Source organism: Pseudophryne corroboree, chromosome 11, assembly GCF_028390025.1.
Source record: "Pseudophryne corroboree isolate aPseCor3 chromosome 11, aPseCor3.hap2, whole genome shotgun sequence".
NCBI lineage: Eukaryota > Metazoa > Chordata > Amphibia > Anura > Myobatrachidae > Pseudophryne > Pseudophryne corroboree.
In genome coordinates, this window is record NC_086454.1 from 294,499,109 (window position 1) to 294,513,487 (window position 14,379).

Genomic DNA, 14,379 nt, shown 5'->3' on the forward strand with positions numbered 1-14,379 from the left:
CCTCTCCCTCAGGGCCAGGGTATTTCTCCTGTGGTGGCTGCAGGATGCTCACCTTCTATAGGGCCGCAGGTTCGACATTTAGGACTGGATCCTGGTGCCCATGGACGCGAGCCTCCGAGGTTGGGGAGCAGTCACACAGGGAAAAATAAAATGTCCAAGGTCTTTGGTCAAGTCAAGAGACTTGTCTTCACTTCTTGGAACTAAGGGCCATATACAACGCCCTACGTCAGGCGGAGACCTTACTTCGCGACAACCGGTTCTGATCCAGTCAGACAACGTCACCGCAGTAGCTCATGTAAACCGCCAAGGCGGCACAAGGAGCAGAGTGGCGAGGGCGGAAGCCACCAGAATTCTTCGCTGGGCGGAGAATTATGTAAGCGCACTGTCAGCAGTGTTCATTCCGGGAGTGGACGACTGGGAAGCAGACTTCCTCAGCAGACACGACCTACGTCCTGGAGAGTGGGGACTTCATCAGGAAGTCTTAGCACAGATTGCAATTCGGTGGAGACTGCCACTGATAGACAGGATGGCGTCCCGCCTCAACACAAAGCCGCAGAGTTATTGCGCCAGGTTAGGAGACCCTCAGCCAATAAGCTGTGGACGCCCTAGTGACACCGTGGGTGTTCCAGTCAGTCTCTGTGTTTACTCCTCTTCCTCTCATACCCATGGTGTTGAGGATAATAAGAAAAAGAGGAGTGAGACCAATTCTCATTGTTCCAGATTGGACAAGGAGGACCTGGTATCCAGATCTGCAGGAAATGCTCAGAGAATCCGTGGCCTCTTCCTCTAAGGCAGGACCTGCTGCAGCAGGGGCCCTGTCTGTTCCCAGACTTACCGCGGCTGCGTTTGACGGCATGGCGGTTCAACGCAGGATCCTAACGGTAATGGGTATTCCGGAGGAGGTCATTCCTACCCTAATTAAGGCTAGGAAGGAAGTGACATTGAAACATTATCACCGAATATGGCGAAAATATGTTTCCTGATGTGAGGCCGGGAATGCTCCAACGGAGGAATTCCTTTTGGGCCATCTGCTTCACTTCCTTAAAACTGGAATGAACTTGGGCCTAAAATTAGGATCGATAAAGGTTCAAATTTCGGCCTTATCCATTTGCTTCCAAAATGATTTGGCTTCTCTTCCTGAAGTACAAACGTTTGTGTAGGGAGTACGGCATTTTTAGCCTCCCTTTGTACCGCCGGTGGCGCCTTGGGACCTTAACGTGGTGTTACGGTTCCTTAAGTCTCATTGGTTTTAACCACTTAAGTCAGTGGTGTTGAAATATTTCACCTGGAAGGTGGTCATGTTAGCCTTGGCTTCGGCTAGGCGAGTTTCGGAATTGGAGGCTTTTTATCACTAAAAGCCCTATCTGATTGTCCATATGGATAGAGCGAAATTGCGGACCCGTCCTCAATTCCTGCCAAAGGTGGTGTCATCCTCTCCTATGAACCAACCTATTGTCGTGCCTGTGGCTACGCGTGACTTGGAGGATTCCGAGTCCCTTGATGTGGTCAGGGCTTTGAAAATTTATGTGGCCAGAACGGCTATGATCTGCAAAACAGAAGCACTGTTTGTCTTGTATACAGCCAACAAGGTTGGCAGCCCTGCTTCAAAGCAGACTATTGCTTGCTGGATCTGTAACACGATTCAGCAGGCGCATTCTACGGCAGGATTGCCGTTACCTAAATCGGTTTAGTCCCATTCCACTAGGAAGGTGGGCTCTTCTTGGGCGGCTGCCCGAGGGGTCTCGGCACTACAGCTGTGCCGAGCTGCTACTTGGTCGGGGTCAAATACCTTTGCAAAGTTCTGTAAGTTTGATACCCTGGCTGAGAGGGACCTTCTGTTTGCTCAATTCGGTGCTGCAGAGTCATCCGGACTCTCCCGCCCGTTTGGGAGCTTTGGTATAATCCCCATGGTCCTTACGGAGTCCCAGCATCCTCAAGGACGTTAGAGAAAATAAGATTTTACTTACCGGTAAATCTATTTCTCGTAGTCCGTAGAGAATGCTGGGCGCCCGTCCCAAGTGCGGACTTCTTCTGCAAGACTTGTATATAGTTATTGCTTACATAAGGGTTATGTTATAGTTTATCGGTTGAACCGAGGCTATGTTGTTGTTCATACTGTTAACTGGGTAGTTTATCACAAGTTATACGGTATGATTGGTGTGGCTGGTATGGATCTCGCCCTTAGATTTACAAAAATCCTTCCTCGTACTGTCCATCTTCTCTGGGCACAGTTTCCATAATTGAGGTCTGGAGGAGGGGCATAGAGGGAGGAGCCAGTGCACACCCAGAATCCAAAGCTTTCTTAAAGTGCCCTATCTCCTGCGGAGCCCGTCTATTCCCCATGGTACTTACGGAGTCCCAGCATCCTCTACGGACCATGCATTACTTGAGGCAGATCTTTGTTCTCACTTCCTACACATCATTTTCACGCCACCTCTTTTATGCATGTGTTGAAACCCTACAGACTCCAATGAAGGACTAGGTTACTGTGCTGTCCTTGGTGTTACAGAAATCACTTTGTAACCACAAATTACCACGTCTCGCTACATAACCGACCTTGGCTCAGACTTAAAATATATATTATTAAAATGTCACATTTGAAGATTTGGAATAGTATTGACAAAACATATAAACAATCAGCGCAGTATGGACTATTTTGATATTGCAAGGATATAAAATATCACACTTAGGATCATATATAATTGACAGTTGGATAAACATTATCATTATTTTATTAACCTTTTATATAGCACCAATATATTAACATGCAATCATTTGCTTCAATTGCGAAAGAGTATGTTCATCTATAAGGAGATATATACATACATACATACATACATACATACATACATACATACATACATACATACATACATACATATCATTATTCTGGTCGCCAAATATATCTCTGTTGCATGTATAGAAGTTTGGAAACCAGTGTGAATGCAATTGTAATGGTACCCCGTGCAATGATCTATGTTTTAATAAATAAGCCCCTAAATGCACAATCATTTTGTGAAAGAGTCTAGACATCTGGCGGCCTTATGTGACTCGTGCTTTGGGTTATAAGATTTTTAGAAAATATAAACCATACTTTCGGCTTGCAGAGATGCAAAGCATGTGGTTTTGTGTTATGCAGGAGTGATATTTTGCAGGTAGTTTAGGTGAAAACCAACCGTGATCCCTATATTTATCAAAGGCATAGTAGCTGTTGCCTTAAAGATGCATTATGCTGAGAAAATATTTGCTTAAAAACTCAGCATGTTCAGTGTTTTACAAAGTTAGTCTTCCTGAATGTACCAAGTGACTCTTCATGTTTGCAGGATGTTGAAGAGTAATGTATTGGAACAACTAAGTATTAGGACAACGTGGCCACTAGGGGCAGTGTCCTTGTGGAATCAGTCTTGTTGGTTCATCTGAAGAAATGCAGATATGTTTCATGAATAAAGTCTCCCGTAAGCCATTAATAGAGTATGTGTGTGTGTGTGTGTGTATATATGTGTGTATGTGTGTGTGTGTGTGTGTGTGTGTGTGTGTGTGTGTGTATATATATATATATATATATATATATATATATATATATATATATATATAATATATATATATATATATATATAATATATCATTTTTTTTATTTTATTTTTAAAGAAACTTTAGATAAAAATCAAAAAAATGTATATAGTCCCAGCATGTACAGACTGATGCAGTATGCTGGCACTTGTAGTTCCATGACGCTGCAGAGCCTCACCTTGCTCGTATACCAATAATTAATAATAATATATTTTATTTCTTACCACAAAGACTTTCTCTTCTTGACACCAGGATCTGTAACCTCTGCCCTATCTGCCTAGTGTTAGCAGTGTAACCGCACAGGGTTTTTCCTGTGTCAGGAGAACTTATAAGGAACGTTGACTTGAGAGCAGGGTGAATGATGTTAGAGGGCCAGACCCCTCCCCAGTCCACCAGGAAATTCCAGGCCTGTCTGCAGGTGGTGGACCGCTGAGGATGTAACCAGCCGTAGACTTTTATGGACTATTTGGAACAGAGCTGGGGAGGACAGCTGCTTTCACATAACTTTTTCATTAAAGAGATGGATTCTCCAGCTGAAGAGTATGTGATTTATGACCTGAGTTGGTGGAGATCTGAAAGAAGCAAGAAAGGGGCCTCTAAGGTTTGGGGAGGGGGGTAGTGGTGAGTTTTTTTTTAAAATATATATATTCTGCAGATGAATGTAAGACATTCCATGCATACAAATAGATCTACTAAACAAATAGTTGCATCAGACTTTGTAGTCCCTGAGTTTCTTGTCTTTCTGTGGCCCCCAACCGGAACCTGCAGAGGGCCATGCTGCTTACCCGCCTTTACCGCAGAAACATTGGGTAATGCATATCTGTCTGAATGTTGTTGTATGGTTTGGTGCTGTGCATGTTCCTAGATGTAATTGATGTCTCACGTCGGTGTGCACGGTGCACGAGGAAATCTGCTTACGATATTTTGTGTTGTACACACATTTTAGTTTTCCTCTAAAAAGAAAAAAAACGTTGTGTTTGCCCTTTAAAGTACGCTAAATGCACTTTGGTATGGACAGTCCAGAATATAATGTAAGAGAATGGACCGGTAGGCGCAAAGCATTCACTTTTTGTACCTTGGCATTTGTGTCGCCATCACCTGCAGACTTCGAAACGTTATTTATTTATTTCCAGTTATTTATATAGCGCACACATATTCCGCAGCGCTTTACAGAGAATATTTGGGAATTCACAACTGTTCCTTCCCCAGAAAGCTTACAATCTATATTCCCTACCACATGTACATGCGCACACACTAGTGTTCATTTTGTCGGTTGCTAAATAACCTACCAGTATATTTTTGGATTGTGGGAGGAAACCAGAGTATGCTGGGGGAAGAGAGATGCAGATGCACACTCTTAGCACTAAGAACACTGATAATAAAAATATTTTAAATAAACCCTCACAATTAACATGGAGTATAATTGAAGTTCTTAGCACACATTTGCGCAAATATGCGGGCCCATGTACCGCGGCCAGGTGACTTCATCACATGGGTCCCTAACATCCCTAATACTATCACATTCTATAAATTTATACAGGACTTACCTCTAAATAGGGCCTTATCAATGTGTGATCTGAAATGCAGGAACCCAGCTAATTAAAACACCTGAGGGTGAATGGGAGGAGTGCCAATCCAGAGGAAGGAAGCCTTGCCTTCCAGTGTACAATATATACACAAATATAGTGGAAAAGGGGGGAACCTGGATTGCACATCCTATTACTAAAGATATCAAGAGGTGCTATCATGCTGAGGCTTCTAATACTATGCTGGGGGAAGAGAGATGCAGATGCACACTCTTAGCACTAAGAACACTGATAATAAAAATATTTTAAATAAACCCTCACAATTAACATGGAGTATAATTGAAGTTCTTAGCACACATTTGCGCAAATATGCGGGCCCATGTACCGCGGCCAGGTGACTTCATCAAACCAGAGTACCCAGAGGAAACCCAGAAAAGCACAGGGAGAATATACAAACTCCACACAGTTAGGGCCATGGTGAGATGATAGTAATGCTAACCATTACACCATCCGTGGTCTGCTAACTATAATAGTCATTAATACTATGCTCTATTACAGGCCTGGCCAACCTGTGGCTCTCCAGCTGTTGTAAAACTACAAGTACCATCATGCTTTGCCACAGTTTTGCTATTAATGAATGCTAAAACCGTGGCAGGGCATGCTGGGATGTGTAGTTTCACAACATCTGGAGAGCCACAGGTTGGCCAGGCCTGCTCTATTACATAGGAAGTCTTGGAGAACAATCTTGGAAAACATGGTTAAAGTGAGGACAAATTGCAAGGTTTTGCCTACACTTTATTCTGGCCCTTTGTTTGTTTTTGTTTTAATTTATTTTGTGGTGACCCTGATGCCCCCTGGCATCTGTGTGTACAGCGCTAAGTCGGGTCGGCAAGGGGCTTAGGTTGCTGAACTGTGATCTGCATATATAATTATCGCTTTACGGTGTACCATGCTGGGTCTTGTAGTTCTACAGCAGCATGCAAGCCTTGACTTCTGCTTCAAATGGACAATAACAATCGTAGCAGATTTGGTACTGTGATGTTACATTGTAAGTTCTCTTGTGCGGGGTCCTGGGAGCCAGGCTTGGATTCCCCAGTTACTGTAAGGGTCATCCCATGTCTGTGTATGGATGTTGGGATCGTGTTTAGTGCTGGAAGTGTACACAGAATGATGTGCGATTGCGGCCTCTCTTCCCTAGGGTGTTCTCTGCCTTCCATCAGAATGTACTTCTGTCTGTTCTGTTTTAAAGTGGTGCTTCAGCTAAACCTGATCAATATTTTGCTTTCCATGCGTGAAGAACCAGATGTTAGAAGTTTCCTATTGTTGGGGAAAAACGGCCCCACAAGCTTTCTAGCAATCAATACACGACACATGCGCTGATGGCCTCCTTTACATCTGGCAGGAGCACATCCTTCCTTCCATATATTTGGGAATAGAACCGCTACGTTAAAGTGATGAGCCTGTATCACAGCCTGGCTAGCTTGTCCCTGGCTGGCTGGGGTCTCCCCAAAGCACCTCCAATAAGACTTCCTCCAGCTGACAGGACCTTATATCTCCTTATGGGAGAGCTTGTTCCTATTGCCTCCGTACCTCGCTTCTGGACCCCTTATTAGAAGCCCTGACATCACACTACTCTTCCCAGCTAGATGTCCTTGTGTGCCTCAGTAGTAGTCACTCTGGGTGTGCTCCTCGGCCCTATGGGGCATCCAGCTCTATCCTGGGTGGTTAGTAGAAATTACCTCCCGATAAGGTGGGAATAGTATGATTCTATCTATATTTCACCTTCCACTTGTAACACTTAAGTATCAAGGTTTACATGCAGTGTGTGTGTACATGCAGGCATAGGGGTGTGTGCATGCTTGATATAGATGCACGTATGTGTATGTATGTATGTGTGTGTATATATATATATATATATATATATATATATATATATATATATATATAATGTGTGTATATGTATATATATATATATATATATATATATATGTGTGTGTGTATATATATATATATGTGTGTGTGTGTGTATATGTATGTATGTATATATATATATATATAATATGTGTGTGTTTGTAATTATGGCAGATGTGTATAATGTGTGCGCATATATGGATGTATCTGTATGACGTGTGTGTGTGTTTGCATGCAGGGGTGTGCGTATAGTATAGATGGTTGCGTGTATAATAGAAGTGTGTTTTGTATTAAAAAAAGAAAATTATATATAATATATATATTTATATTATAGTGTGTATTAACAGTTTCTTATATGGCGCAGCAAATTCCGTTGCGCTTTACAATTGGACACAATGATAGAACAAAACTGGGTAATAACTAACAGCCATGGAGGTAGGAAGGCCCTGCTCGCAAGCTTACAATCTATATCATACATGTATGCATGTGTACTTTTGCTTTTCTGGTGTGTGTAATTCTCCCCCACGGTGCCCCGCCAGACCTGGTATCTGGGATAGCCGTTGCATACACTGTGTGATATTAGTAATGACAATGATCTGCAGTGTTTCTGCTGAATTCCAGCCCAGTTCTCCTCATAGTCTGAATAATGAGATGAATATCTGCCTATTTGGTGCAACTTGCTGTTCTGGTAACACTGATGCTCCAAAGTTTCCATTAACAAATAAGTATGTCGCTACAGGCACCTAGTGCCATTAATTTAAGTCTATTCCAGGGGAAAAAAAAGAAAATGTTATTTTAATCTTCTTGTGGGTATTTTTGCTTCTATATTTATTTGTTATATTTGTATGTATGTGGGGGAACAGTTATGCATTAATTCTGTGTCCGTATTGTGTAGATTGTGGGAACTAATTCCCTTCTGCATCTGTGTCCTGTGCAGCACTTACAGCAGCACGAGAGTGGAGTGGAAGGAGAGTCCTCGTACTATCACTGCGTGCTGTGCTCCTACTCCACCAAGGCCAAGCTCAACCTGATCCAACATGTCCGTTCCATGAAGCACCAGCGCAGTGAGAGTCTGCGCAAACTGCAGAGGCTCCAGAAGGGGCTCCCGGAGGAAGAGGAAGACTTGGGGCAGATATTCACTATCAGAACCTCTTCACCCCCTGTGGAGTCCGGTGAGTGTCTTTCAATGCTTGTACCTGTAGGTGCACCGCCCTCCGTTGCTGTGACTGGCGATTTGTGGGCACACCATTATACATGCTTACTGCAAATGTGCAACAACTGTTTTCATGTGTCTGCAGACGCCTCAACTCCAGTTCTCATTCCCTGCAACTACCCCTTGGGGTAAATACTGCTAATTGCTGCATTAATGACACTGCAGAAGTATCAGGAGACACGGAACCTTGTCTCAGGGGTGTTTGCTGTAGGGAGTACTTCTGCCCTGTTCTGTGCCCCACACCGGCTCTAACTTTCTATTGTGGCTCCATCCCCACGTTCTGTTGTCTTCCGTGTCCCCCTAGAACCTGCATTGCTGAGGTGCTGCTCTCGCCTGCAGGGGAGGCTGGCTCGGCCTCTTGCATTCCTCTGGTGAGATGGGATCCTCTTAGTGGACATATTGTTTCAGCAGATTCTGTTAATCTCTGCCGAGTCCTTGGCATCTCTCCTCTTGCACATTGCCCGCATTGTTACAGGTCTCTGATGAGAATGTGTGGGGCTGGGGAGGGCGGGGGTCTAGGAGGGGATACTAAGCACAAAGCCTGCTTCTTGAAGGGAGCTTTTGTTTGGACAGGAAGAGGGTGAGTGTTACTGTCAGTTTCTGATTCCACCAGTTTGTCTCCCAGTGCCTGGGCTCCTCCCCAATCTCCCGTCCAGGCTCCATGGAACTGTGGCTTTGTGTGTGTGTGTGCAGGCCGAGAGTCTGTATCTCATTAACCCCATCATTTGGGCTATGCCCCCTCTCTTTCTCTGGGCCCCTGTGTAAAGCATCTCATGTCAGTCATGTGTGCATACAGCTCCTTCACACTCAATATGTTCCCTATTGTCCAGATAGAATGTAACAAGAGAACGCAGATACATGTCTTTTCTACGCAGGGGGCTGCTCTCACACCTAAGCCAATAGCCCTCGCTGGAGTGATCACATAGATCCCCCTCTTGGAGATACAGGACGGCAGCTATGTCGGTGACACGATCACATATATTTAATTAGTGCTGCACTGTCGTTCTGTGGCCATCTGAAGTGTCCAGGGGAGGGGGAGGGGGGGGCACAGTGTGTACTCAGACCTCTCTGTGATGCTGGGCAGGTTACTGCTAGGATTACACAATCCTCATAATGATTTGCGCTGTTGGGGGGTTGTTCTTTGTGTGTCTGACTGGCACCCTATTAATCTCTCCTGCTACCAGGAGTGTTCAGTATTCATGCTTCCAGGCAGGGAGATGCAGACAGGAGGGAAGAGGGCCCTGGAATGTCAGCAATGCTATGCGGCCTGTTTCTTGTTTGCTCTCTCCTGCTCCGAGCACAGCGATTTGGGAGAGGATATGAAACTCTTCATCCTGCTCCTTTTCTTTTTATTAAAGTGTTTGCTGAATAATTCTTCTACCTAAACTGCCCCCCGGCTGTGAACCAGAGGTAACGGGGCAGGGTTAGCGAGAGGTGGAAAGAGCCCACAAAACTCTAAATGTTGTTCCCTAGTCAGGTGTGTCTCTGGTTTTTTTGAGGGGAGGAGAACGAAGTGGGTGGTGAGGCGGCCATATTGTTGCAGCTGGGGGAGTTTTGGAACCCTGCAAGTAACATTAATAAATACTGTAGTATAGATAACGCTGTACGTACCAGATCTAACACCCTTTTTTGTAATGCAGCTTAGAATGTGCGAGCCAATGCTCGCTATGTCTTACAACACCTTTTTTTGCGCCATTACCTGTGCACCAGTTTCAGTAAATGTCAAGTGATGTATTGACCCATAACAACTTGCTAATTAAAGCTGTGAGTTTCAAACAAGGGAATGCTCCCCCTAACACGGGATTACTGTATGACAACCCATTTGGGTCACTAGAAGCTCTTAAACCAGCAACGTTTGATGGGATTATTAACTTTTAATCGACCTTGCTAGGAATCTCTGCTCCTATTGAGAATGCAGACCAGAAAGCGGATATCTGGTCATGGTTAAAAGGATAATCTTGTATTAAATTCTAAAGTTTATCTGGGATCTATTGGCATGTCACATATCCCCATTTCTTAGTGCATTGGCTGGATGAGTATTGGTACAGCCCACAAAATGGCTGCTTGGACTGTGTGCAGGTGACAGATACACTTTAATTATAGCCTTTGTGCACTGCAAGCTTCTCCAGTCTGGAAGAATGCAGTGTCTCTTCATATACAAGTGGGACAGTTCATTCACCCTCCTTCTCCCCCCTCATATTCCCTCCCCCCCACCCCCAGTCACTCATTTCGTCTCCCTGCGCAAATTGAAAACGACTAACCTTGTCATATTTAGTGCATTGCTCACAGCCGCTGCTTTCCAGGGCTAATCAGGCACAAACATATTCGCAAAGTTGCAGAGCTTTGAGCTGTCTTCTAAGCATTAAAGTGTCCTGTCTGCCTGGGAGGTCACTCCTATCTTGGCTGTGCCGCTCATGTACGGCCAGTAATATTGATTGATTAATGTATAAAAAGCACCAAATCCATTTGCTTTTATAAAACAGAGCAAAGTGCATTCACTCGCTTGGAATTTTCACCTCATCCTATTGTTTTGAAGGACGTGTGTGTACCGTTATTAATACCAACAGGATTTTTTTTTTCCTGTTTTTTTATTTTTTGTTTGTGTTATGTCGTCTTCCATTTTAGCAGTTTTTCGCCAGTATATGGTTTCAGAGTCTTTTTTGTTTTTTTATTAATTTTTATTATTATTCGGTAATGCAAGCTTTAGTCAGAAACCTGTTTTCCAGGCCATTTTGCTGCAACCTGAAAAACATTTTCTGACAGAATTGTATACAAAGTCTTGTCTGTCACTTGCACCGTGTAAGCAGCCATTTTGTGAGGGCTGAATATACTGTATATTAACGGGGATGTATTCAGTTTCTGTTTTTTTGTTTGTTTTATGTACAAGTAAAATGTGTTCTGCCAATAAAATGGCTGTAGTTGTACTCTAGTTTTGTGCAACATTACAGCTACTTACTGGAACACAATTTGGTGTAGAGTAGAGGTATTTAACAGTTGTCCCTCCCAGCTGTTGTGGAACTGCACATCCCTGCATATTCTGCCAGTGTTTTGCTATTAAGGCATGCTAAAACTGTGCCAGGGCATGCTGGGATGTGCAGTTCCACATCAGCTGGAGGGACGCATGCTTAATAGTGCTGGTGTAGATGTTACCAGGGGCTGGTAGTCTGTACACAGTCACAAATCGCAGTGTAGTTACTTGCAACACTGCACTAAAACCCCATACAGAAAAGCTAGCTGTGTCTTGTCCCATTTGCTAGGTTTTGTTACGGTCTTCCTCTATTATTCACAATGGTGTGAAACCATTTCTGAGTATTATTATTATTATTATTATTATTGTTGTTAGTATCCTTTATTTGGGATACAGGTACAATGCCGGCAGTCGGGATCCTGACGGTCAAGATACAGACGCCAGAATCCCGACCGCTGACAATGCTGACAGCCGGAATACCTGCTAACAGGGGCTATTCCCACTCTTGGGCGTCCACGACACCCATAGAGTGGGAATAGAACCTGTGGTGAGCCACGGAGCCCGCTAGGGGCTTGCTAGCATTCTCCCCGCTGCCGTCTTTATGCTGAGTGCTGGGATCCCATACCCAACGCCTTTTTTTTCTATGGGACCACAAGGGTTCTGCAGTGCCCAACAAAGTACATAAATAAATGAGCAGAACAAGAAAACAGCGACTTTACAGTACAAGACAGAGTACATGGTATATAGACATTGCTGCACTGGTGGACAGTGAAATAAGCACCAGGGTGGCAGAAACCAAGGGTTAAGGTGGCGTTGTATGGAGTAGAAGATGGTCTTGGTAAGAGAAAGAAAAGCACATGAGGGGAGAGGGCCCTGCTTGTTATAGCTTTCTAATGAGGAAGGGCAACCAGACAGTGGTGACACAGTGAGTGTGGTAACGGGTGGCACTTGATATGGCAGCGTCTAGATTCTCTTCGTGCAGGGGACCTTTCCCATAACCCCCTGGGTCCATGTCACAATCTATTTGGAAAAGAAAAGTGTGGCGAGCGAAGCGGAGCGGAGCGAGACACCGAGCCCGATGCGTGGCGAGCAAAGCGAGCCCGCGAGGGTCCAATGCTGCATAGAAAAAAAAATACCACAAACGATCGGAGAACGAAGAAAACATTTAGGAGCTGTAAGTGCGGAAGTTTTCTCGTTTTGTCACGTTCAGGTCCTTTGCACGAAGGCAGCATAGACACAACCCACTTGATATACCGGCTGTCGGGATCCCGGCGCTCAGCATACTGTCGCCGGAATCCCGGCCGCCGGTATACCGACGAGTATTCTCCCTCATGGGGTGTCCACGACACCCCTGGATGGAGAATAAAAAGCATGCGCCACCATGGCCACAGCATGGCGAGCGCAGCGAGCCCGCAAGTGGCTCTTTTGCGCTCGCCCGCTGCCGGCATTTCGGTGGTCGGGATCCCGGGGCCGGTATTCTGGTAGCCGGGATCCCAAGCGCCGGCAAGTCATGCCACACCCGTGCTGAACAGTGGGTTAAGATGAGACAGCTGGGTTTGAAAAAGTTGTTGTGGTTGTTGTTGTTGTTGTTATTATTATTACAGGTTGAGTATCCCTTATCCAAAACGCTTGGGACCAGAGGTATTTTGGATATCGGATTTTTCCGTATTTTGGAATAATTGCATACCATAATGATATATCATGGCGATGGGACCCAAGTCTAAGCACAGAATGCATTTATGTTACATATACACCTTATACACACAGCCTGTAGGTTATTTTAGCCAATATTTTTAATAACTTTGTGCATTAAACAAAGTGTGTCTACATTCACACAATTCATTTATGTTTCATATACACCTTGTATACACAGCCTGAAGGTCATTTAATACAATATTTTTAATAACTTTGTGTATTAAACAAAGTTTGAGTACATTGAGCCACAGAAATCAAAGATTTCACTATCTCACTCAAAAAAGTCCGTATTTCGGAATATTCCTTATTTCGGAATATTTGGATATGGGATACTCAACCTGTATTAACCATTTCCGCTGCTAATTAGAAGGAACCAATCATGAGGGCTCCGGGTTAGGGCTTCACTGACCATTGCGTCTTAAGATCCTGTGCTACATTTACCGGATCACACAGTATGGAACAGAAAAGTGAATTTTCTCCTAAAGCCTTAAGTGGGGAAGCCATTCTAATTGTAAATCAATGCATCTTAAAATGTATCATTGATCTGAAGTTAGAAGAGAAACTGTAATTACTGCCTGATTCAAGGGCTTTTTTTTTCTTTGGTTCCAAGCAAAATAGACCTAGCAGATGGCGCTGATGACTTTCTATTAAGGCAGCATGCATATCTGCATATATGTTTTCTTTATCGTAACTTATTTTATCCCCAGGATTTATGGCCAGTGATGCAGGTAGACTGGTGGTGTGCTGCGAGGACTGACATGAGTATCCCAGTCATTCCCTAGCATTTATCCAAACAATGAACTGTCCCTTTTCTTCCCCTGGGGTCACCTAAAATATCAGCTATGACTGTGTCAGCAGAAAAAGGAATGTTCCTTTCTAGGACCGCAGCCTGACCAGTATATATTGCTGGGAATGTGCACTAGCAGGAGCTGTCAGAGGCGCAGACTGCAATGGTATATTTGGGCCTGAGAGCATTCTGGGAGTTCTTCTGGTTCCCCTGAGTTGATGTTTGCCCTGTCAGTCTCCTAACAAGCTTGGAACAAGTGGCAGCTGCTGGTTAGAAATTGATTTAATTAATTGCTATGCCAATAAGCCAGCTCATTACGCCTGCCATTGGTTAGGAGAATGGCTAGCAAGTGCACTGATCAATGGGTCCAATAAAAATTTTACTCATTAATGAGCAGAGCACTAATTACGGCTATCCAGTGGCCAATTAGGCTTAGTGCATCATGAGATGGTGCCTGCACTTACCACTTAGCGTGCAGATGAGAAACAGCGGTGCCAGCTAGTGGGATACGTACAAGGGCACCATGACCTTGGCGGGGTCACATGACAGGGCGCAGAGAGCCGCACAGGCTGTAATGGTCTCCAAAAATTCATGGGGAATTGGGTGTAATGTAAAGCACAGGCAACTCCTGTCAGATCACCATGTACTGACCGTCTGTCTAAGTAGTGTTGTGTACTGCTCTGCATTCCATTTAGCCTGGTCAGCATGA

General features: G+C 44.3%; 1 protein-coding gene across 2 annotated transcripts in view; it reads left to right on the plus strand.

Moving 5' to 3' along the window:
- Positions 1-14,379, plus strand: part of ZFHX3 (zinc finger homeobox 3) — a 94,815-nt gene that overhangs the window by 60,390 nt on the left and 20,046 nt on the right. For both annotated transcript variants that reach the window (XM_063945467.1, XM_063945468.1), the window contains exon 4: positions 7,945-8,179. In XM_063945467.1, coding sequence (XP_063801537.1) covers positions 7,945-8,179 — 235 coding nt within the window. The remainder of the gene's footprint in view (positions 1-7,944; positions 8,180-14,379) is intronic.